This window comes from Heterodontus francisci, chromosome 46 (assembly GCF_036365525.1).
Source record: "Heterodontus francisci isolate sHetFra1 chromosome 46, sHetFra1.hap1, whole genome shotgun sequence".
NCBI classification, from domain to species: domain Eukaryota; kingdom Metazoa; phylum Chordata; class Chondrichthyes; order Heterodontiformes; family Heterodontidae; genus Heterodontus; species Heterodontus francisci.
The window spans coordinates 8631970-8653437 of NC_090416.1; the positions used below are offsets into that span (position 1 = coordinate 8631970).

At 47.3% G+C, this 21468-nt stretch overlaps 1 protein-coding gene across 1 annotated transcript in view; it reads left to right on the forward strand.

Annotated features, from left to right (window-relative positions):
* The window catches only part of LOC137356815 (zinc finger protein 84-like), a 43467-nt gene extending 32784 nt beyond the window's left edge, over positions 1 to 10683 (forward strand). Inside the window, exons 3-5 of the mRNA XM_068022609.1 lie at positions 2369 to 2413; positions 6512 to 6521; positions 9728 to 10683. Coding sequence (XP_067878710.1) covers positions 2369 to 2413; positions 6512 to 6521; positions 9728 to 10483 — 811 coding nt within the window. The 3' untranslated portion in view covers positions 10484 to 10683. The remainder of the gene's footprint in view (positions 1 to 2368; positions 2414 to 6511; positions 6522 to 9727) is intronic.
* Positions 10684 to 21468: the final 10785 nt, after the last annotated feature.

Sequence of the window (21468 nt, forward strand, 5' to 3'; positions counted from 1 at the left end):
ATCCCAGGCTGTTATGTGAGGAAAGGGAGGAGATAGCAGAGGCTCTGACACAAATTTTCAAATCCTCTCTGGCCAGAAGAGAGATACCAGAGGATTGGAGGACAGTGAATGTGGTACCATTATTCAAGAAGGATAGCTGGGATAAACCAAGTAATTATAGGCCAGTAAGTCGAACATCAGTGGTAGGGAAACTATTGGAAAAAATTCTGAGGGACAGGATTAATCTCCACTTGGAGAGGCAAGGGTTAATCAGGGATAGTCAGCATGGCTTTGTCAGGGGGAGATTGTGTCTAACTAACTTGATTGAATTTTTCGAGGAGGTGACTAGATGTATAGATGAGGGTAAAGCAGTTGATGTAGTCTACATGGATTTCAGTAAGGCTTTTGATAAGGTCCAGCATGGGAGATTGGTGAAGATGGTTAAAGCCCATGGGATCCAGGGCAATGTGGCGGATTGGATCCAAAATTGGCTTAGTTGCAGGAGGCAGAGGGTGATGATCAGGAGTTGTTTTTGTGAGTGGAAGCCTGTGACCAGTGGTGTACCACAGGGATCGGTGCTGGGACCCTTGCTGTTTGTAGTGTACATTAATGATTTAGCTGTGAATATAGGAGGTATGATCAGTAAGTTCGCCGATAACACGAAAATTGTTGGAGTTGTAAATAGTGAGGAGGAAAGCCTTAGATTACAGGACGATGTAGATGGGCTGGAAAATGGGCAGAGCAGTGGCAAATGGAATTTAATCCTGAGAAGTGTGAGGTGATGCATTTTGGGAGGTCTAACAAGGCAAGGGTATATACAATGGATGGTAGGACCCTAGGAAGTACAGAGGGTCAGAGGGACCTTGGTGTACTTGTCCATTGAACACTGAAGGCAGCAGCACAGGTAGATAAGGTGATTAGGAAGGCATATGGGATACTTGCCTTTATTAGCCAAGGCATAGAATATAAGAGCAGGGAGGTTATGATGGAGCTGCAAAAACATTAGTTAGGCCACAGCTGGAGTACTGTGTACAGTTGTGTACAGTTCTGGGCACCACACTATGGGAAGGATGTGATTACACTGGAGAGGGTGCAGAGGAGATTCACCAGGATGTTGCCTGGGCTGGAGCATTTCAGCTATGAAGAGAGACTGGATAGGCTAGGGTTGTTTTCCTTAGAGCAGGGAAGGCTGAGGGGGGACATGATTGAGGTGTACAAGATTATGAGGGGCATTGATAGGTTAGATAGGAAGAAGCTTTTTCACTTAGCAGAGGGGTCAGTAACCAGGGGGCATAGCTTTAAGGTAAGGGCAGGAGGTTTAGAGGGGATTTGAGGAAAAAGTTTCACTCTGAGGGTGGTTGGAATCTGGAACGCACTGCCTGAAGAGGTGGTAGAGGCAGGAACCCTTACAACATTTAAGAAGTATTTAGATGAGCACTTGAAACACCATAGCATACAAGGCTATGGGCCAAGTGCTGGGAAATTGGATTAGAATAGTTAGGTGCTTGATGGCCGGCACAGACATGATGGGCCGAAGGGCCTGTTTCTGTGCTGTATAACTCTATGGTGGCGTTCCTATGCGTCTGCTGCCCTCGTTCTTCTCGGTGGTAGAGGTCACGGGTTTGGAAGGTGCTGTCGAAGGAAGCTTGGCGAATTGCTGCAGTGCATCTTGTAGATGGTACACACTGCTGTTAGGTAAGGAGTTATATAATTTGCACCCAGTGACAATGAAGGAATGGCAAAATATGTCTGTGACTTTGAGGTGGTGGTGTTCCCATGCACCGACTGCCCCGGTGCTCTTTGGTGGTGGAGGCTGCCGGTTTGCGAGGTTCTGCCAAAGTTCTGGTTGAGTTGCAGGTGTATAAAGTTCCTCTCCTTCTCCCTTACCCCGCTCTCTCCCTCCTCCCATCGATGCCAGAGTCTTGTATAGGCCCAGACCAGGCGGCAGGTTTCCTTCCCTGACAAACATTTGTAAACGAGTTGGGTTTTTACAACAATGCAACAACTTTCTTGGTCATTTTTTTTCTGGTGCCAGCCCCACAAATTACCAGATTCGTTCAGCTCAATTTCACAACCTGTTTTTGTGAGTTTCCTCACACTCTCTTTTTTTCTCTTTTAAATTTGTAGGCAGGAAACACAAACCTAACATTACGTCAAGATCTGACATTCACTAAATTTATCAGGACTTGAATTTCATGAGATCTTTGAACATGGAAGGGAAAAGCACCATTTATAGTGGAAACCGTACACATGTTCTGCATGTGGATGAGGCTTCAGCCGATCATCTGGCCTGTCGAGACACAAGCGCAGTAACAGTGAGGAGAAAACATGGAAGGTAGGGATTCAGTTACCCCTCCCAGCTTGAAGTTCATCGGCACATTCATACCAGGGAGAGGCCATTCACCTGCTCCGTGTGTGGGAAGGGATTCACTCGGTCATCCAGCCTCCATACACACCAGTGAGTTCGCACTGACAAGATCTTTTAAATGCCTGGATTGTGGGAAGTGTTACATACTTACAAACATACGAAATACGATCAGAAGTAGGCCATTCGGCCCTTAGACCCTGCTCCGCCATTCGATAAGATCATGGCTGATCTGATTGTGGCCTCAACTCCACTTTCCTGCCTGCTACCCATAACCCTTGACTCCCTTGTCTATTAAGAATCTATCTAACTCAGCTTTGAATATATTTAATGACCTAGCCTCCACTGCTGTCTAGGGAAGACAATTCTACGGACTAATGATCCCCTGAGTGAAAAAATTCCTCTTCTCATAAGTGCAAGACCCCTTATTTTTAAACTGCATTCCCTAGTTCTAGTTATAGTCAGAGAGTCATACAGCATAGAAACAGGCCCTTCGGCCCACCGCGTCCATGCCGACCATAATGCCTATCTATACTAATCCCACCTGCCTGCATTAATTCTATATCCCTCTCTGCCTTTCTCATTCAAGTACCTGTCCAGATGCCTCTTAAATGTCGCTCCTGTTCCTGCCTCCACCACCTCCTCAGGCAGCTCATTCCAGATACCCACTATTCTTTGTGTGAAAATTTACCCCTTTGATCCCCTTTAAACCTCCTCCCTCTCACCTTAAATCTATGCCCTCTAGTTTTAGTCACCCCTACCATGGGAAACAGACTCTGGCTATCTACCCTATCTATGCCTCTCATAATTTTATATACCTCTATCATGTCCCCTCTCAGCCTCCTTCGCTCCAGGGAAAACAGACCCAGCCTATCCAATTTCTCTTTATAACTCAAGACCCCCAAACCAGGCAACATCCTTGTGAATCTTTTCTGCACCCTCTCCAGCTTAATCACATCTTTCCTGTGGTGCGGCGACCAGAACTGCACACAGTTCTCCAAATGCGGCCTAACCAACATTATGTACAACTGTAACATGACGTCCCAACTCTTGTACTCAATGCCTCGGCCAATGAAGGCAAGCACGCCATGCCTTCTTCACCACCCTGTCTACCTGTGTTGCCACTTTCAGGGAACTATGTACTTGCACCCCAAGGTCTCTCTGCTTAACAACACTCCCCAGGGCCCTGCCATTCGCTGCATATGTCCTGCCCTGGTTTAACTTCCCAAAATGCATAGTCTCGCTTATAAAGTGGAAACATCCTTCCAGCATCCACCATGTCAAACCCTCTTCGAATTTTATATGTTTAAATTCGATCACCTCTCATTCGTCTAAACTCCAGTGGGTACAGGCCCAACCTGCTCAACCTTTCCTCATAAGATAACCCCTTCATCCCAGGAATCAGTCAAATGAACCTTCTCTGAACTGCTTCTAATGCAATTATATCCTATCTGTGCAACAGGATATAATTAATTAATGACCTCATAGTTAAGGCGCCCCTAGGTAGCAGCGATCATAATATGATTGAATTTTACATTCAGTTTGAGGGAGAGAAGAGTGGGTCCAAGACTAGTATTTTAAATTTAAAGAAGGGAAATTATGAGAGCTCACTAAAGTGAACTGGCAAATCAGGTTAAGGGATAGGTCAAATAGAGATGCAGTGGCAGACATTTAAGGGGATATTCCAGAATACACAGAATAGATACATTTCAAAGAGAAGGAATAATTCCAAGGGTGGGATCGTATCAAACTTAAAGAAAAAGCTTATAATTGCGCAAAGACGAGAGACTGTTCAGGTGCTCTCACCGTGGAACTGGCTCAGACAATTATCTGATCTCACTGTACACCAACACACTCACACTGGGGAGAGGCTGTTCACCTGCTCCGAGTGTGGGAAGGGATTCACTCTGTCATCCAACCTGTTGAGACATCAGTGAGTTCACAAGTGAATTCAGGGGCTGATTCTGCTGTTACTGTGCTGTTAACCACATCCAGAACTGAACCATGTTCTTCCATACAGTTGGAGTCTGTTTTTCGCTAATGTTGATAAACTCCAGCCCAGTTATACAGGTTAATATTCAGGATGTATGCCAAATAAATCAGCTTGCTTTAAACACACTGTTGTAGATTTTTGTCTTTCCCATCTGAGTGTTTAGCACCACCTAGCTGGGGCTCAGAAAGGACGATCTCGGGGTATCCTCGGACGGCAGGAACTGAACTTCAGCCTCGGCACAGTCCTTCAAAGCCACGCTGAGAGGGACAAATGGCGCTTTGGTCTTTCTTGTCGCCACTGACAGCAAAATCCCCATGCAGGTTAATCCTGAGGTGTGCAAGAAATGTGCCCCAGCTGCTCTAATCCATGGTTCAGCGCTCCTAGGCAGGGATTAGATTGGGTGGCTAGTTTTTTTTAGCCAGAGCAGACACGATGGGCTGAATGGCCTCCTTCAGTACCATATCTTTTCTGTGGTTCGTTGAAGATTTCACATGTTTTTTGATAGTCTTGAATGTACCATTTTTAAGCAGGTGTTATCCCATTTAAAATAAAACTGTTTAAAATACATTGGTTAAAGTTTGCATTAGATCCTGCTAACTGCTGTGACAATTATATAACAGACACTTGATCTCCAGGTAAAGAAGGACATGCGGCGTGTTTCCAGGAATTCCCTGTTTTATTGATGTGCGTGTGAGTGTTAGACACCAGGTTAACAAAACAATACATGACCCGGAACATCCAACGGGTGCGATCCCGACAATTACTGTGGGATCACTCCCAATGTGGAACTCCACCACTGACCCTGCTAAAGATTGTAGCTCAGGAAGTGACGCCTCCAGGAGTGGGCTGTAAGAAAGCTGGGTTTCGGTATCCTGACGAATATATGGTGAGGAAGCAGAGGAATCCTTACTGAGGAACTGTCTGGGGGTTTTGCCTGCCAGTGTATGTCTATGGGTGAATGATGCCTGACTCCCCGAACTGTCTTACATTGAACCCGGTTTGGACAAGACGAATTCCATTTGCAGAAGAGAGACAAATATCGCCCACAATTGAGCAAGGCAAAAGTAGCCATTCGAGAAGCTAAGGGATCTTTTGAAATTAAGATGGTGTACAATTATGGTGGTAATCACAAAAGCTTTTTCAGCTAGGTCAGAAGTGAGAACACACTTAAAGATGGCTTTCTTTTGGGCCTCCTTATCTCGAGAGACAATGGATACGCGCCTGGAGGTGGTCAGTGGTTTGTGAAGCAGCGCCTGGAGTGGCTATAAAGGCCAATTCTGGAGTGACAGGCTCTTCCACAGGTGCTGCAGAGAAATTTGTTTGTTGGGGCTGTTGCACAGTTGGCTCTCCCCTTGCGCCTCTGTCTTTTTTCCTGCCAACTACTAAGTCTCTTCGACTCGCCACAATTTAGCCCTGTCTTTATGGCTGCCCGCCAGCTCTGGCGAATGCTGGCAACTGACTCCCACACACTTAAAGATGGCTTAGGGTCAGTGATAGACAGTTCAGGCCAGAGTGAAACAGGTTGGCTATGGCAGAGCTGTTAATTGACTATTTCACATCAGTCTGCACTCTTGTGGATGAGGCGCATATTCCAGCTGTTGGATGTGTTGTCGACAATAAGATTATGAATATAAAATAGAGAGGGATCGTCATCTTGGATAAAATAGGAAATCTCAAAGTAGATGGCACTGCAATCCAGATGATATCTCCCCCCCACCCACAGGGTGTTTAAAGAGATGGGACGGGTGCTCTCTGAACTCCTTGGCTGCACCTTCAACAGCTCAATAGAGTTAGGAATTGTTCACTGAGATTGGAAGGTAACTCACGTAGTGTGACCTCAAGAGGATGCCTGAAGGGATGCTACGAAATGTTTGTGATCACTGGGGAAGGGACGAAGCCACTAAGAGATACTCAACAGGGTCCTGAAAGGAAGGTCGCATCTTACAAACTTGCTTGAGTTTTGTGAAGAAATGTAAACCTTTTAGTTTAGAGATACAGCACTGAAACAGGGCCTTCAGCCCACCGAGTCTGTGCCGACCATCAACCACCCATTTATACTAATCCTACACTAATTCCATATTCCTACCACATCCCCACCCTGTCCCGAAATTTCCCTACCACCGACCTATACTAGGGGCAATTTATAATGGCCAATTAACCTATCAACCTGCAAGTCTTTGGCATGTGGGAGGAAACCGGAGCACCCGGAGGAAACCCACGCAGACACAGGGAGAACTTGCAAACTCCACACAGGCAGTACCCAGAATTGAACCCGGGTCACTGGAGCTGAGAGGCTGCGGTGCTAACCACTGCGCCACCCCAATATCATTCTGGTGAATCTGTGCTGCACACTGTCAAAAGCCAATATATCCTTCCTAAGGTATGGTGCCCAGATCTGAATGCAGATGGTGTCGAATTAGATCTTTGTTCAACTGTAATTCACTTCCATCACTCACTGGTTACTCAGTGATGTTTGATAATACAATTGATGACTCTCTCTGTTGATGATTCAGAGCAGGCTGATCAGATGATCATTGGGCGGTTTGGGTCTTCTATGCCTCTGATTGACCAGGTTTAGTTGTCTGACTGATGGCAATGGAGGCGGAAGGGCCATGAGGTTACAGATTTGGTGGAATATAATTCAGCTGCTCCTGATGGCTCACAGCACCTCATGGGTGCCCAGTTTTGAGCTACTCATTCTGTTCTTAATCTATCCCACTGAACACGGTGGTGGTGCCCTCTGTGTGTAGACAGTATTTTGTCTCCATAAGGACTGCGCAGTAGTCACTCGGACCGATATTGTCATAAACAGACACTTCTGTGACAGCTAGCTTACCGAGGACAAGGTTGAATAGTTATTCAATAACTATTCAATAATAGTTATTGAATAGTTATTCTCTTGTGTCAGTTCTCTCACCACCTGCCTGCACTGTGATGGTTTGTGACGGTTTAATAGCAGACTCCATTACCAAGCGTGCCCTGGGATCGGGTTGAGATTTATTTAGTTTCACTGTGCCCTCTGCTGATCCCAAAGAGCTCTTTGTCCGTAACCACTGAGCACCAGAGGGACTGGAGTGTATTGTAGACACAGAAAGCAAAATCATATTTTAATTTAATAGATTTTGGGGGTTAATTATAATTTGTAGTTTATTGTTTGTGGCCTCTTTAAAAAGGGGTAGAAAGTTGCCCATTTCAATGACAGGAGCCCAGGGAGCAATGGCGGATTGGTTACCCAGGGTTCGTCGCAGGGTAGACAGGACCCTATCAATGACGACAAGAGGCCATTGCGCCGGCGCGGGGCTGGGCTCTGAGCATGCGCAGTGCGGGTGGTGACGAAGGACTGAGGCGGACAGGGGCCTCCGGAGCTGGGAGGTGATTGTGGGCGCAGGGGAGGAATTGGAGGGGTGGGTGGGCTCGGCAGCTTCACCGGCAGCTCGGGTAGGCCTGAGGCCCGAATAAGAGCCCACAGGCCCCGGATTTACCCTGCGGTGACAAGCCCAGGAGAGCGGGGTCACTAGCCGCCATTTTGCGACTGGGAGTCCGGGCGGATCAGGGAGGCGGGCTTCGGGCCTGGTGACATGGCGGGGTTACCTCGGCAACCAGGACCGGGGCGCATGCGCGGCCGCATTGGTGAGGTGACGCAGAGTAGGCGGGCTTCAGGGTCCCAATGACGCGTTGTGGGCGGGGCTTCAGGGTTCCAGTGACCTGGAGAGAAAGTCATTGAGACAAAGGAGGAAATCTGGAGAGAAAGAGCATCTTAGGCAGCAACTGTGCAGAGGTTTCAGGTCAGTGTCCTTTAATGAGAACTGCAAACTGTAAGAAATGTAATAAGTGTTAATCCAATACAGAGGCAGGGAAAAGAAGGGAAGGAGGAAAGGACAAAAGGGAATGTCTGTGATGGGTAAAAGGCAGCAGAGATGAAATCACAAAAGGGAAACTGGTGTAAGGAAGAAGGGGGAGGGTAATGGGAGAAGAAACAAAAGATGGGTCTAGAGGAGGTGTAAATGGCAGCAGCGGAATCATTACCAACAGCCGCTGCATTCTGGAAAACAATGGGAGCAGTGGTTCCGATCTGAAATGTTGATCTCAGTGAGTGAATTCAGAGATTGCTGACTCATTTTTTTGTCCCTCTGCGCACTGGGGGTCTCTCACTGTTTTCCACCCTCCTCTGCTCAAGGCACCGATTCGAGCTGGTTTCCACAGGCTCCGCTCAGGCTCCAGGTCCAGTTCAGCGCCCACCTGTGAGCTGGGACAGTGAGTGTCGGCAGGGCGTTTAGGAACTTGCTCACGCACCCCCATTCAATTCGATCAGGGCTGATTTGCACCTCAATTCCATTTACCCTCCTTCGCTCCATATCCCTGATTCTCCTCACCTCACAAGAATGCGTCCATCTCAGTTTTGAAAGCTCCAGTTGACCCCCACCAGCCTTTTCGGGGAGAGAGTTCTAGTTTTCTGCTACCCTTTGTGTGAAAATCTGCTAATTGTAACATTATGTCCCCTTTTCCTGATTTCCCCCACCAATGGAAATAGATTCCGCCTATCTACCTGAACATCAAGTCATAGGAATAGGAGGAGGCTACTCAGCCCATTGAGCCTGTTCTGTCATTCAAAGAGATCATGGCTGATATGTGACCTAATTGTATATACCTGCCCTTGCCCCAAATTGCTTAATATCTTTGGATAACAAAAATCTATTAATCTCATGAACTCATTTTCACTCTGCGCACAAGGGCTGGAGAACTGAGCCCAGCCAGAGCACCAGGAGGGAGAAAACTGGCAGTGAGGAAAGAAATGGTGCAGATGGTGCGATGGGTTTGGATTTCAGCACAGGGAGGAGGGAGAATGGGTGGGACAGGGATTTACAGCTTTGGAAAAACAGGAGAGGAAAAAATGTTCCATAGAAACTAGAATTGTCTCTGCTGAATTTCTATCCTGTATTTAGAATGATGGCATTTGTAAACTCTTTTTACAGTGTATTAGGGGAGAATTTGCAGACGGGAAACTCATATCAAACATCACATCAAGATCCAACGGAGTCACTAGATTAATCAGGATCTGAATATCATTGGCCTTTGATGTTTGAAATCTTTTCTGTCCACAGACAGAACCAACATTTCTCCTTCTACATTCAGTGTGACTGGAAAAGCACCGAGACACACACACAGGCACACAACCGAGTGAGAGTGTTCCTGTGCACTGACTGGAAAGAGCTTTAACCAGTTACACAGCCTAAAGAAACAGCACACCACTCACACCGGGGAGAAACCGTACACGTGTTCTGTGCTTATTTGAGGCTTCAACTGATTTCCAACTTGGAGAGACACCCGTACCCATGGAGAAACCGTGGAAATGTCGGGACTGTGGGAAGGGATTCAATTACCCATCCCAGCTGGAAAATCATCGACGCAGCCACACTGGGGAGAAACCGTTCACCTGCTCTGTGTGTGGGAAGGGATTCACTCAGTCATTCTGTCTCCAGTCACACCAGCGAGCTCACACGGAGGAGAGGCCGTTCAGCTGCACGTACTGCGGAAAGAGGTTCAGGTGTTCGTCCAACCTCATTGCACACCAGCGCGTTCACACCGGGGAGAGGCCGTTCACCTGCACTGAGTGTGGGAAGGGATTCACTCAGTCAACCACTCTGCTAACGCACCAGCGGGTTCACACTGGGGAGAGACCGTTCACCTGCTCCATGTGTGGGAAGGGATTCACGAATTCATCCCAGCTGCTGAAACACCAGAGAGTTCACACTGGGGAGAGGCCGTTCACCTGCTCCGTGTGTGGGAAGGGCTTCGCTCAGTCCAACAACCTGATGAGACACCAGCGAGTTCACACCGGGGAGAGGCCGTTCACCTGCTCCGTGTGTGGGAATGGATTCACTCACTCATCCAACCTGCTGACGCACCAGCGGGTTCACACCGGGGAGAGGCCGTTCACCTGCTCCGTGTGCGGGAAGGGATTCACTCGGTCGTCCCACCTCCTGACGCACCAGCGGATTCACACCGGGGAGAAACCGTTCACCTGCTCTGTGTGTGGGAAGGGATTCACTCAGTCACAGCACCTGCTGACACATCAGCGAGTTCGCAAGTGCCTACAGGGGGTGGATTCTGCTGTTATTGCTGCTGTTAATCACATGCAGGACTGACAGTCTGAGATTTTTTTGATTTGCTTCTGCTGATATTAAGAACCCCTGTAACTGAGCACGAGTTTAATATTCTGGATGTATAACTGATTTTCGGGGCTGCAGCATCTCTTTTTAAAAGCATTCTCTGTGATCTTTTCTCTTAATTCAAGAGGTCTCAACAGGAACTAGTTTAAAATAAAATTTTGAACTTTTTTCCTCAATCCTAATTGACCTCTGGTACAAAATTTACAATTCAGAATCTGAACGGTTTTGCTAATCACTTTCTAAATTGAATATGTTAATGAATCGTTGTCATCATTTCTTAGCAACCTGCACATTACACACAGTGGCACATCCATTATCTGCCAGAAAGAAGGGGGATGGGAACTGATGGAGAATTGAGAGACCCCCAAGTGTTGCCCCTGCCATTAGGTGCAGTAATCCCCTTGGCACGGCACTCTAGACAAGTCCAATCCAAGGAACGGGCTGAGTTTCATCTTTCTGTGCCTGTGGATTGGATTGTAAGTGAAGCAGCGGTGGGGGTGGGGAGGGGGGGGTGGTGGAAGAGAATAAAATGGAAGGTGTGTGATAGGCAGAGGGCTGGAGAGATTAACTGACAAGGAGGTCATGGGGCAAGGGCAAAGGCAAAGGGAGTGTGCAAATGGTGTGAATGACAAAACATTAATGCAGAGTGTGAATGACAGAGTAATGAACATCCCTAGCCAAAAGCACAAACATGAGAAAACCAGTAGGCAGGCACATGGTTAAAAGAAAATAACAAAAAAAGGGCCAGTCACGCTCTGAAATTAGTGAACTCCATGTTCAGTCCGGAAGGCCGTAGAGTGCCTAATTGGAAAATGAGGTGCTGTTCGTGCATTGATGTTGACTGGAAAACTGCAGCAGGCCAAGGACAGACATGTGGGCGTGGGAGCAGGACGGTGAATTGAAGTGGCAAGCAACCAGGAGCTCGGGGCCATGCATGCAGACTGAGCAGAGGTGTTCGGCAAAGCAGTCACCCAGTCTGCATTTGGTCTCCCCACTTCTGAAAGGAGTGTTTTAGGCCATGAATGGTGAAGAGAGAGGAGGTCAAAGGCCAGGTGTTACACCTGCGATTGCATGGGACGGTGCCATGGGAATAATCCCTTTGGAATGCTGATAGTGGAGGGGAAGATGCGTTTGTTGATGGCATCATGCTGGAGATGGCAGAGGATGATCCTTTGGATGTGGAGGCTGGTGGGGTGGAAGGTGAGGAGAAGGGCAACCCTGTTGTGGTTCTGGGAAGGAGGGGAAGGGGTCGGATACGCTTGAGGACCCTGTCAACTACAGTTGGGGGGAATCCTTGGTTGAGGAAAAAGGAAGACTTGTCAGAAGCGCTGATGTGGAAGGTTGCATCATCAGAGATGTGACGGAGATGGAGAAACAGGGAGAATGGAATGTCGTCCTTACAGGAAGCAGGGTTTGAGGAAGAGTAGTTGATGTAGCTGTGGGAGTCGGTGGACTGAGAATGAATATTAGTGGACTGCCTCTCCCCAGCGATGGAGACAGAGAATTCAAAGGGAAGTGTTGGAGATGGACCACGTAACGGTGAGAGAAGGGTGGAAATTTGAAGCAAAGTTGATAAAGTTTTCCAGTTCGGGGCGGGAGCAGGAAACGGCACAGATACAGTCATCAATGTACTGGAAAAAGAGTTGCAGGGGGAGGCCTGGGTAGTACTGGAACAAGGAATGTTTGACATACCCCACAAAAAGACAGGGATAACTAGGGCCCATGCGGGTACCCATAGCAGCACCTTTTATGTGAAGGAAGTGAGTGGAGTTGAAGGAGAAGTTGTTCAATGTGAGAACAAGTTCAGCCAGGCGGAGGAGGGTGCTGGTGGATGGGGACTGGTTGGACCTCTGTTTAAGGAAGAAGCGTAGAGCCTTCAAACCGTCCTGGTGGGGGATGGAGGTGTAGAGAGATTGGACGTCCATAGTGAAGAGGAGGCGGTTGGGGCCAGGAAACTGGAAATTGTCAAAATGGCGTAGGGCATCAGAAAAGTCACGGATATAGGTGGGAAGAGACTGGACCAGCGGAGAAAAGATAGTCAAGATAGGAAGAAATAAGTTCAGTGGGGCAGGAGCAGGCTGACACAATGGGTCTGCCAGGACAGTCCTGTTTATGTATTTTAGGAAGGAGGTAGAAGCGGGCTGTCCGGGGTTGCGGGACTATAAGGTTGGAAGCTATAGAAGTAAGATCTCCAGAGTTGATGAGGTCAGTGACAGTCCTGTAGACAGTAGCTTGATGTTCGGTTGGGGGGGGTGGGGTGGTGGTCATGGTGCAGAGGGAAGTAGGAAGAAGTGTATGGGAGTTGGCTCTCAGCCTCTGCAAGGTAGAGGTCAGTACGCCAGATAACAACAGCACCACCCTTGACTGTAGGTTAATCACAAAGTTGGGGTGAAACCGGAGAGAACGGAGTGCAGAAAGTTCAGAGGGGGACAGGTTAGAGAGAGTGAGGGGAGTGGAGCAATTGAGACGGCTGATGTCTTGCCAACAGTTCTCAACGCAAAGATCAAGAGCGGGTAAAAGACCAGAGGGAGAATGCTGCAGGGGGGTGAATGTGTCTGCTGGTTTGGGGGAGGACGCCAAGTCAAAGAAGTGAGCCCGCAGGTGAAAGCGATGGCAGAAGAGGTCAATGTCATGCTGAATGTGAAATTCAATGACGTGGGGCGTAAGGGGTTAAAACTGAGTCCTTTGTTGAGTACAAATCGTTCAGCGTCAGGGAGGGGAAGGAGAGAGGGTATTGTGAAGACAGGGCAGGGGGTCAGATTAGGAGAAGTGGTGGGGGGGTGTCAGAGGGAAGTGAAGGGGAAGAAGGATTGGAGCAATGTTAGTCTCCATCAGCTGCTGGAGCTTGCGCTCGTTACACCTGAAAGAAAGAGAAAAAGTTTTTTATGAATGCATCGGATAAGACAAAGGATGAAGTGAAACTGCGGAGCGGGAAAGCTGTGGGACAAGGTGAATCAGTGCTTCTGAAGAGAAAGGACAAGTGTGTATATCTGCAGCACATGGAACCAAGTGTGGATCCCAAGATGCGGCGACAACAGCAGTCCAAGGAATGTTGCAAATATCGGAGCTACCGTAGTGTCAGTGACTGTGGGTTTGGTTTATATCAGACAGGACGAGATTGGTGTCAGTGTCTGTGGGTTCGTTTATATCAGGAGGAGATTGGTGTCAGTGACTGTGGGATGGTTTATATCAGGAGGAGATTGGTGTCAGTGACTGTGCGGTCGGTTTATATCCAGAGATGATTGGTGTCAGTGACTGTGGAGTTGGTTCATGTAAGACAGGAGGAGATTGGTGTCAGTGACTGTGGAGTTGGTTTGTATTAGAAGGAGATTTGTATCAGTGACTGTGGGGTTGGTTTAAATCAGACAGGAGGAGATTGATGTCAATGACTGTGGGGTTGGTTTATATCATGAGAAGAATCGTGTCAATGACTGTGGGGTTGGTTTTTCTTAAGACGAGATGGATGTCAGTAACTGCGGTTGGTTTATATCAGAAAGGAGGAGACTGGTGTCAGTGACTGTGGGATGGTTTATATCAGGAGGAGATTGGTGTCAGTGACTGTGGGACGGTTTATATCAGGAGGAGATTGGTGTCAGTGACTGTGGGACGGTTTATATCAGGAGGAGATTGGTGTCAGTGACTGTGGGGTTTGTTTATATCAGACAGGAGGAGATTGGTGTCAGTGACTGTGGGATGGTTTATATCAGGAGGAGATTGGTGTCAGTGACTGTGGGGTTTGTTTATATCAGACAGGAGGAGATTGGTGTCAGTGACTGTGGGGTTTGTTTATATCAGACAGGAGGAGATTGGTGTCAGTGACTGTGGGATGGTTTATATCAGGAGGAGATTGGTGTCAGTGACTGTGGGGTTTGTTTATATCAGGAGGAGGAGATTGGTGTCAGTGACTGTGGGATGGTTTATATCAGGAGGAGATTGGTGTCAGTGACTGTGGGGTTTGTTTATATCAGACAGGAGGAGATTGGTGTCAGTGACTGTGGGATGGTTTATATCAGACAGGAGAAGATTAGTGTCAATGACTGTGGGGTTGGTTTTTCTCAAGACGAGATGGATGTCAGTAACTGCGGTTGGTTTATATCAGAAAGGAGGAGACTGGTGTCAGTGACTGTGGGATGGTTTATATCAGGAGGAGATTGGTGTCAGTGACTGTGGGATGGTTTATATCAGGAGGAGATTGGTGTCAGTGACTGTGGGATGGTTTATATCAGACAGGAGGAGATTTGTGTCAGTGACTGTGGGATGGTTTATATCAGGAGCAGATTGGTGTCAGTGACTGTGGGGTTTGTTTATATCAGACAGGAGGAGATTGGTGTCAGTGACTGTGGGATGGTTTATTTCAGACAGGAGGAGATTGGTGTCAGTGACTGTGGGATGGTTTATATCAGGAGGAGATTGGTGTCAGTGACTGTGGTGTTTGTTTATATCAGACAGGAGGAGATTGGTGTCAGTGACTGTGGGATGGTTTCTATCAGACAGGAGGAGATTGGTGTCAGTGACTGTGGGTTGGTTTATATCAGACAGGAGGAGATTGGTGTCAGTGACTGTGGGGTTTGTTTATATCAGACAGGAGGAGATTGGTGTCAGTGACTGTGGGACGGTTTATATCAGGAGGAGATTGGTGTCAGTGACTGTGGGTTGGTTTATATCAGACAGGAGGAGATTGGTGTCAGTGACTGTGGGGTTTGTTTATATCAGACAGGAGGAGATTGGTGTCAGTGACTGTGGGACGGTTTATATCAGGAGGAGATTGGTGTCAGTGACTGTGGGGTTTGTTTATATCAGACAGGAGGAGATTGGTGTCAGTGACTGTGGGACGGTTTATATCAGGAGGAGATTGGTGTCAGTGACTGTGGGGTTTGTTTATATCAGACAGGAGGAGATTGGTGTCAGTGACTGTGGGATGGTTTATATCAGGAGAAGATTGGTGTCAGTGACTGTGGGATGGTTTATATCAGGAGGAGATTGGTGTCAGTGACTGTGGGGTTTGTTTATATCAGACAGGAGGAGATTGGTGTCAGTGACTGTGGGATGGTTTATATCAGGAGGAGATTGGTGTCAGTGACTGTGGGGTTGCTTTATATCAGACAGGAGGAGATTGGTGTCAGTGACTGTGGGATGGTTTATATCAGACAGGAGGAGATTGGTGTCAGTGACTGTGGGGTTTGTTTATATCAGGAGGAGATTGGTGTCAGTGACTGTGGGATGGTTTATATCAGACAGGAGGAGATTGGTGTCAGTGACTGTGGGATGGTTTATATCAGGAGGAGATTGGTGTCAGTGACTGTGGGATGGTTTATATCAGACAGGAGGAGATTGGTGTCAGTGACTGTGGGATGGTTTATATCAGGAGGAGATTGGTGTCAGTGACTGTGGGATGGTTTATATCAGACAGGAGGAGATTGGTGTCAGTGACTGTGGGGTTTGTTTATATCAGGAGGAGGTTGGTGTCAGTGACTGTGGGATGGTTTATATCAGGAGGAGATTGGTGTCAGTGACTGTGGGATGGTTTATATCAGGAGGAGATTGGTGTCAGTGACTGTGGGATGCTTTATATCAGGAGGAGATTGATGTCAGTGACTGTGGGGTTGGTTTATATCAGACAGGAGGAGATTGGTGTCAGTGACTGTGGGATGGTTTATATCAGACAGGAGGAGATTTGTGTCAGTGACTGTGGGATGGTTTATATCAGGAGGAGATTGGTGTCAGTGACTGTGGGGTTTGTTTATATCAGACAGGAGGAGATTGGTGTCAGTGACTGTGGGATGGTTTATTTCAGACAGGAGGAGATTGGTGTCAGTGACTGTGGGATGGTTTATATCAGGAGGAGATTGGTGTCAGTGACTGTGGTGTTTGTTTATATCAGACAGGAGGAGATTGGTGTCAGTGACTGTGGGATGGTTTCTATCAGACAGGAGGAGATTGGTGTCAGTGACTGTGGGTTGGTTTATATCAGACAGGAGGAGATTGGTGTCAGTGACTGTGGGGTTTGTTTATATCAGACAGGAGGAGATTGGTGTCAGTGACTGTGGGACGGTTTATATCAGGAGGAGATTGGTGTCAGTGACTGTGGGTTGGTTTATATCAGACAGGAGGAGATTGGTGTCAGTGACTGTGGGGTTTGTTTATATCAGACAGGAGGAGATTGGTGTCAGTGACTGTGGGACGGTTTATATCAGGAGGAGATTGGTGTCAGTGACTGTGGGGTTTGTTTATATCAGACAGGAGGAGATTGGTGTCAGTGACTGTGGGACGGTTTATATCAGGAGGAGATTGGTGTCAGTGACTGTGGGGTTTGTTTATATCAGACAGGAGGAGATTGGTGTCAGTGACTGTGGGATGGTTTATATCAGGAGAAGATTGGTGTCAGTGACTGTGGGATGGTTTATATCAGGAGGAGATTGGTGTCAGTGACTGTGGGGTTTGTTTATATCAGACAGGAGGAGATTGGTGTCAGTGACTGTGGGATGGTTTATATCAGGAGGAGATTGGTGTCAGTGACTGTGGGGTTGCTTTATATCAGACAGGAGGAGATTGGTGTCAGTGACTGTGGGATGGTTTATATCAGACAGGAGGAGATTGGTGTCAGTGACTGTGGGGTTTGTTTATATCAGGAGGAGATTGGTGTCAGTGACTGTGGGATGGTTTATATCAGACAGGAGGAGATTGGTGTCAGTGACTGTGGGATGGTTTATATCAGGAGGAGATTGGTGTCAGTGACTGTGGGATGGTTTATATCAGACAGGAGGAGATTGGTGTCAGTGACTGTGGGATGGTTTATATCAGGAGGAGATTGGTGTCAGTGACTGTGGGATGGTTTATATCAGACAGGAGGAGATTGGTGTCAGTGACTGTGGGGTTTGTTTATATCAGGAGGAGGTTGGTGTCAGTGACTGTGGGATGGTTTATATCAGGAGGAGATTGGTGTCAGTGACTGTGGGATGGTTTATATCAGACAGGAGGAGATTGGTGTCAGTGACTGTGGGGTTTGTTTATATCAGGAGGAGGTTGGTGTCAGTGACTGTGGGATGGTTTATATCAGGAGGAGATTGGTGTCAGTGACTGTGGGATGGTTTATATCAGGAGGAGATTGGTGTCAGTGACTGTGGGATGGTTTATATCAGACAGGAGGAGATTGGTGTCAGTGACTGTGGGGTTTGTTTATATCAGAAAGGAGGAGATTGGTGTCAGTGACTGTGGGGTTGGTTTATGTCAGACAGGAGGAGATTGGTGTCAGTGACTGTGGGGTTTGTTTATATCAGAAAGGAGGAGATTGGTGTCAGTGACTGTGGGGTTGGTTTATGTCAGACAGGAGGAGATTGGTGTCAGTGACTGTGGGGTTTGTTTATATCAGAAAGGAGGAGATTGGTGTCAGTGACTGTGGGGTTGGTTTATGTCAGACAGGAGGAGATTGGTGTCAGTGACTGTGGGGTTTGTTTATATCAGGAGGAGATTGGTGTCAGTGACTGTGGGGTTGGTTTATGTCAGACAGGAGGAGATTGGTGTCAGTGACTGTGGGGTTTGTTTATATCAGGAGGAGATTGGTGTCAGTGACTGTCGGGTTGGTTTATATCAGACAGGAGGAGATTGGTGTCAGTGACTGTGGGATGGTTTATATCAGGAGGAGATTGGTGTCAGTGACTGTGGGATGGTTTATATCAGGAGGAGATTGATGTCAGTGACTGTGGGGTTGGTTTATATCAGACAGGAGGAGATTGGTGTCAGTGACTGTGGGATGGTTTAGATCAGACAGGAGGAGATTTGTGTCAGTGACTGTGGGATGGTTTATATCAGGAGGAGATTGGTGTCAGTGACTGTGGGGTTTGTTTATATCAGACAGGAGGAGATTGGTGTCAGTGACTGTGGGATGGTTTATATCAGACAGGAGGAGATTGGTGTCAGTGACTGTGGGATGGTTTATATCAGGAGGAGATTGGTGTCAGTGACTGTGGTGTTTGTTTATAACAGACAGGAGGAGATTGGTGTCAGTGACTGTGGGATGGTTTATATCAGACAGGAGGAGATTGGTGTCAGTGACTGGGATGGTTTATATCAGGAGGAGATTGGTGTCAGTGACTGTGGTGTTTGTTTATATCAGACAGGAGGAGATTGGTGTCAGTGACTGTGGGATGGTTTCTATCAGACAGGAGGAGATTGGTGTCAGTGACTGTGGGATGGTTTATATCAGGAGGAGATTGGTGTCAGTGACTGTGGGATGGTTTATATCAGGAGGAGATTGGTGTCAGTGACTGTGGGGTTTGTTTATATCAGACAGGAAGAGATTGGTGTCAGTGACTGTGGGATGGTTTATATCAGATAGGAGGAGATTGGTGTCAGTGACTGTGGGATGGTTTATATCAGGAGGAGATTGGTGTCAGTGACTGTGGGATGGTTTATATCAGGAGGAGATTTGTGTCAGTGACTGTGGGATGGTTTATATCAGGAGGAGATTGGTGTCAGTGACTGTGGGATGGTTTATATCAGACAGGAGGAAATTGGTGTCAGTGACTGTGGGATGGTTTATATCAGGAGGAGATTGGTGTCAGTGACTGTGGGATGGTTTATATCAGGAGGAGATTGGTGTCAGTGACTGTGGGATGGTTTATATCAGGAGGAGATTGGTGTCAGTGACTGTGGGATGGTTTATATCAGGAGGAGATTGATGTCAGTGACTGTGGGGTTTGTTTCTTTCAGACAGGAGGAGATTGATGTCAGTGACTGTGGGATGGTTTATATCAGACAGGAGGAGATTGGTGTCAGTGACTGTGGGATGGTTTATATCAGGAGGAGATTGGTGTCAGTGACTGTGGTGTTTGTTTATATCAGACAGGAGGAGATTGGTGTCAGTGACTGTGGGAGGGTTTATATCAGACAGGAGGAGATTGGTGTTAGTGACTGTGGGATGGTTTATATCAGGAGGAGATTGGTGTCAGTGACTGTGGGATGGTTTATATTAGGAGGAGATTGGTGTCAGTGACTGTGGGGTTTGTTTATATCAGACAGGAGGAGATTGGTGTCAGTGACTGTGGGATGGTTTATATCAGGAGGAGATTGGTGTCAGTGACTGTGGGGTTTGTTTATATCAGACAGGAGGAGATTGGTGTCAGTGACTGTGGGATGGTTTATATCAGGAGGAGATTGGTGTCAGTGACTGTGGGGTTTGTTTATATCAGACAGGAGGAGATTGGTGTCAGTGACTGTGGGATGGTTTATATCAGGAGGAGATTGGTGTCAGTGACTGTGGGATGGTTTATATCAGGAGGAGATTGGTGTCAGTGACTGTGGGATGGTTTATATCAGACAGGAGGAGATTGGTGTTAGTGACTGTGGGATGGTTTATATCAGGAGAAGATTGGTGTCAGTGACTGTGGGATGGTTTATATCAGGAGGAGATTGGTGTCAGTGACTGTGGGATGGTTTATATCAGGAGGAGATTGGTGTCAGTGACTGTGGGGTTTGTTTATATCAGACAGGAGGAGATTGGTGTCAGTGACTGTGGGATGGTTTATATCAGGAGGAGATTGGTGTCAGTGACTGTGGGGTTTGTTTATATCAGACAGGAGGAGATTGGTGTCAGTGACTGTGGGATGGTTTCTATCAGGAGGAGATTGGTGTCAGTGACTGTGGGATGGTTTATATCAGGAGGAGATTGGTGTCAGTGACTGTGGGATGGTTTATATCAGGAGGAGATTGGTGTCAGTGACTGTGAGGTTGGTTTATATCAGACAGGAGGAGATTGGTGTCAGTGACTGTGGGGTTTGTTTATATCAGACAGGAGGAGATTGGTGTCAGTGACTGTGGGACGGTTTATATCAGGAGGAGATTGGTGTCAGTGACTGTGGGGTTTGTTTATATCAGACAGGAGGAGATTGGTGTCAGTGACTGTGGGATGGTTTATATCAGGAGGAGATTGGTGTCAGTGACTGTGGGACGGTTTATATCAGGAGGAGATTGGTGTCAGTGACTGTGGGGTTTGTTTATATCAGACAGGAGGAGATTGGTGTCAGTGACTGTGGGATGGTTTATATCAGGAGGAGATTGGTGTCAGTGACTGTGGGGTTGCTTTATATCAGACAGGAGGAGATTGGTGTCAGTGACTGTGGGATGGTTTATATCAGACAGGAGGAGATTGGTGTCAGTGACTGTGGGGTTTGTTTATATCAGGAGGAGATTGGTGTCAGTGACTGTGGGGTTTGTTTATATCAGACAGGAGGAGATTGGTGTCAGTGACTGTGGGATGGTTTATATCAGGAGGAGATTGGTGTCAGTGACTGTGGGATGGTTTATATCAGACAGGAGGAGATTGGTGTCAGTGACTGTGGGGTTTGTTTATATCAGGAGGAGGTTGGTGTCAGTGACTGTGGGATGGTTTATATCAGGAGGAGATTGGTGTCAGTGACTGTGGGATGGTTTATATCAGACAGGAGGAGATTGGTGTCAGTGACTGTGGGGTTTGTTTATATCAGACAGGAGGAGATTGGTGTCTGTGACTGTGGGATGGTTTATATCAGACCGGAGGAGATTGGTGTCAGTGACTGTGGGGTTTGTTTATATCAGAAAGGAGGAGATTGGTGTCAGTGACTGTGGGGTTGGTTTATGTCAGACAGGAGGAGATTGGTGTCAGTGACTGTGGGGTTTGTTTATATCAGGAGGAGATTGGTGTCAGTGACTGTGGGGTTTGTTTATATCAGACAGGAGGAGATTGGTGTCAGTGACTGTGGGGTTTGTTTATATCAGACAGGAGGAGATTGGTGTCAGTGACTGTGGGGTTTGTTTATATCAGGAGGAGATTGGTGTCAGTGACTGTCGGGTTGGTTTATATCAGACAGGAGGAGATTGGTGTCAGTGACTGTGGGATGGTTTATATCAGACAGGAGGAGATTGGTGTCAGTGACTGTGGGGTTTGTTTATATCAGGAGGAGATTGGTGTCAGTGACTGTCGGGTT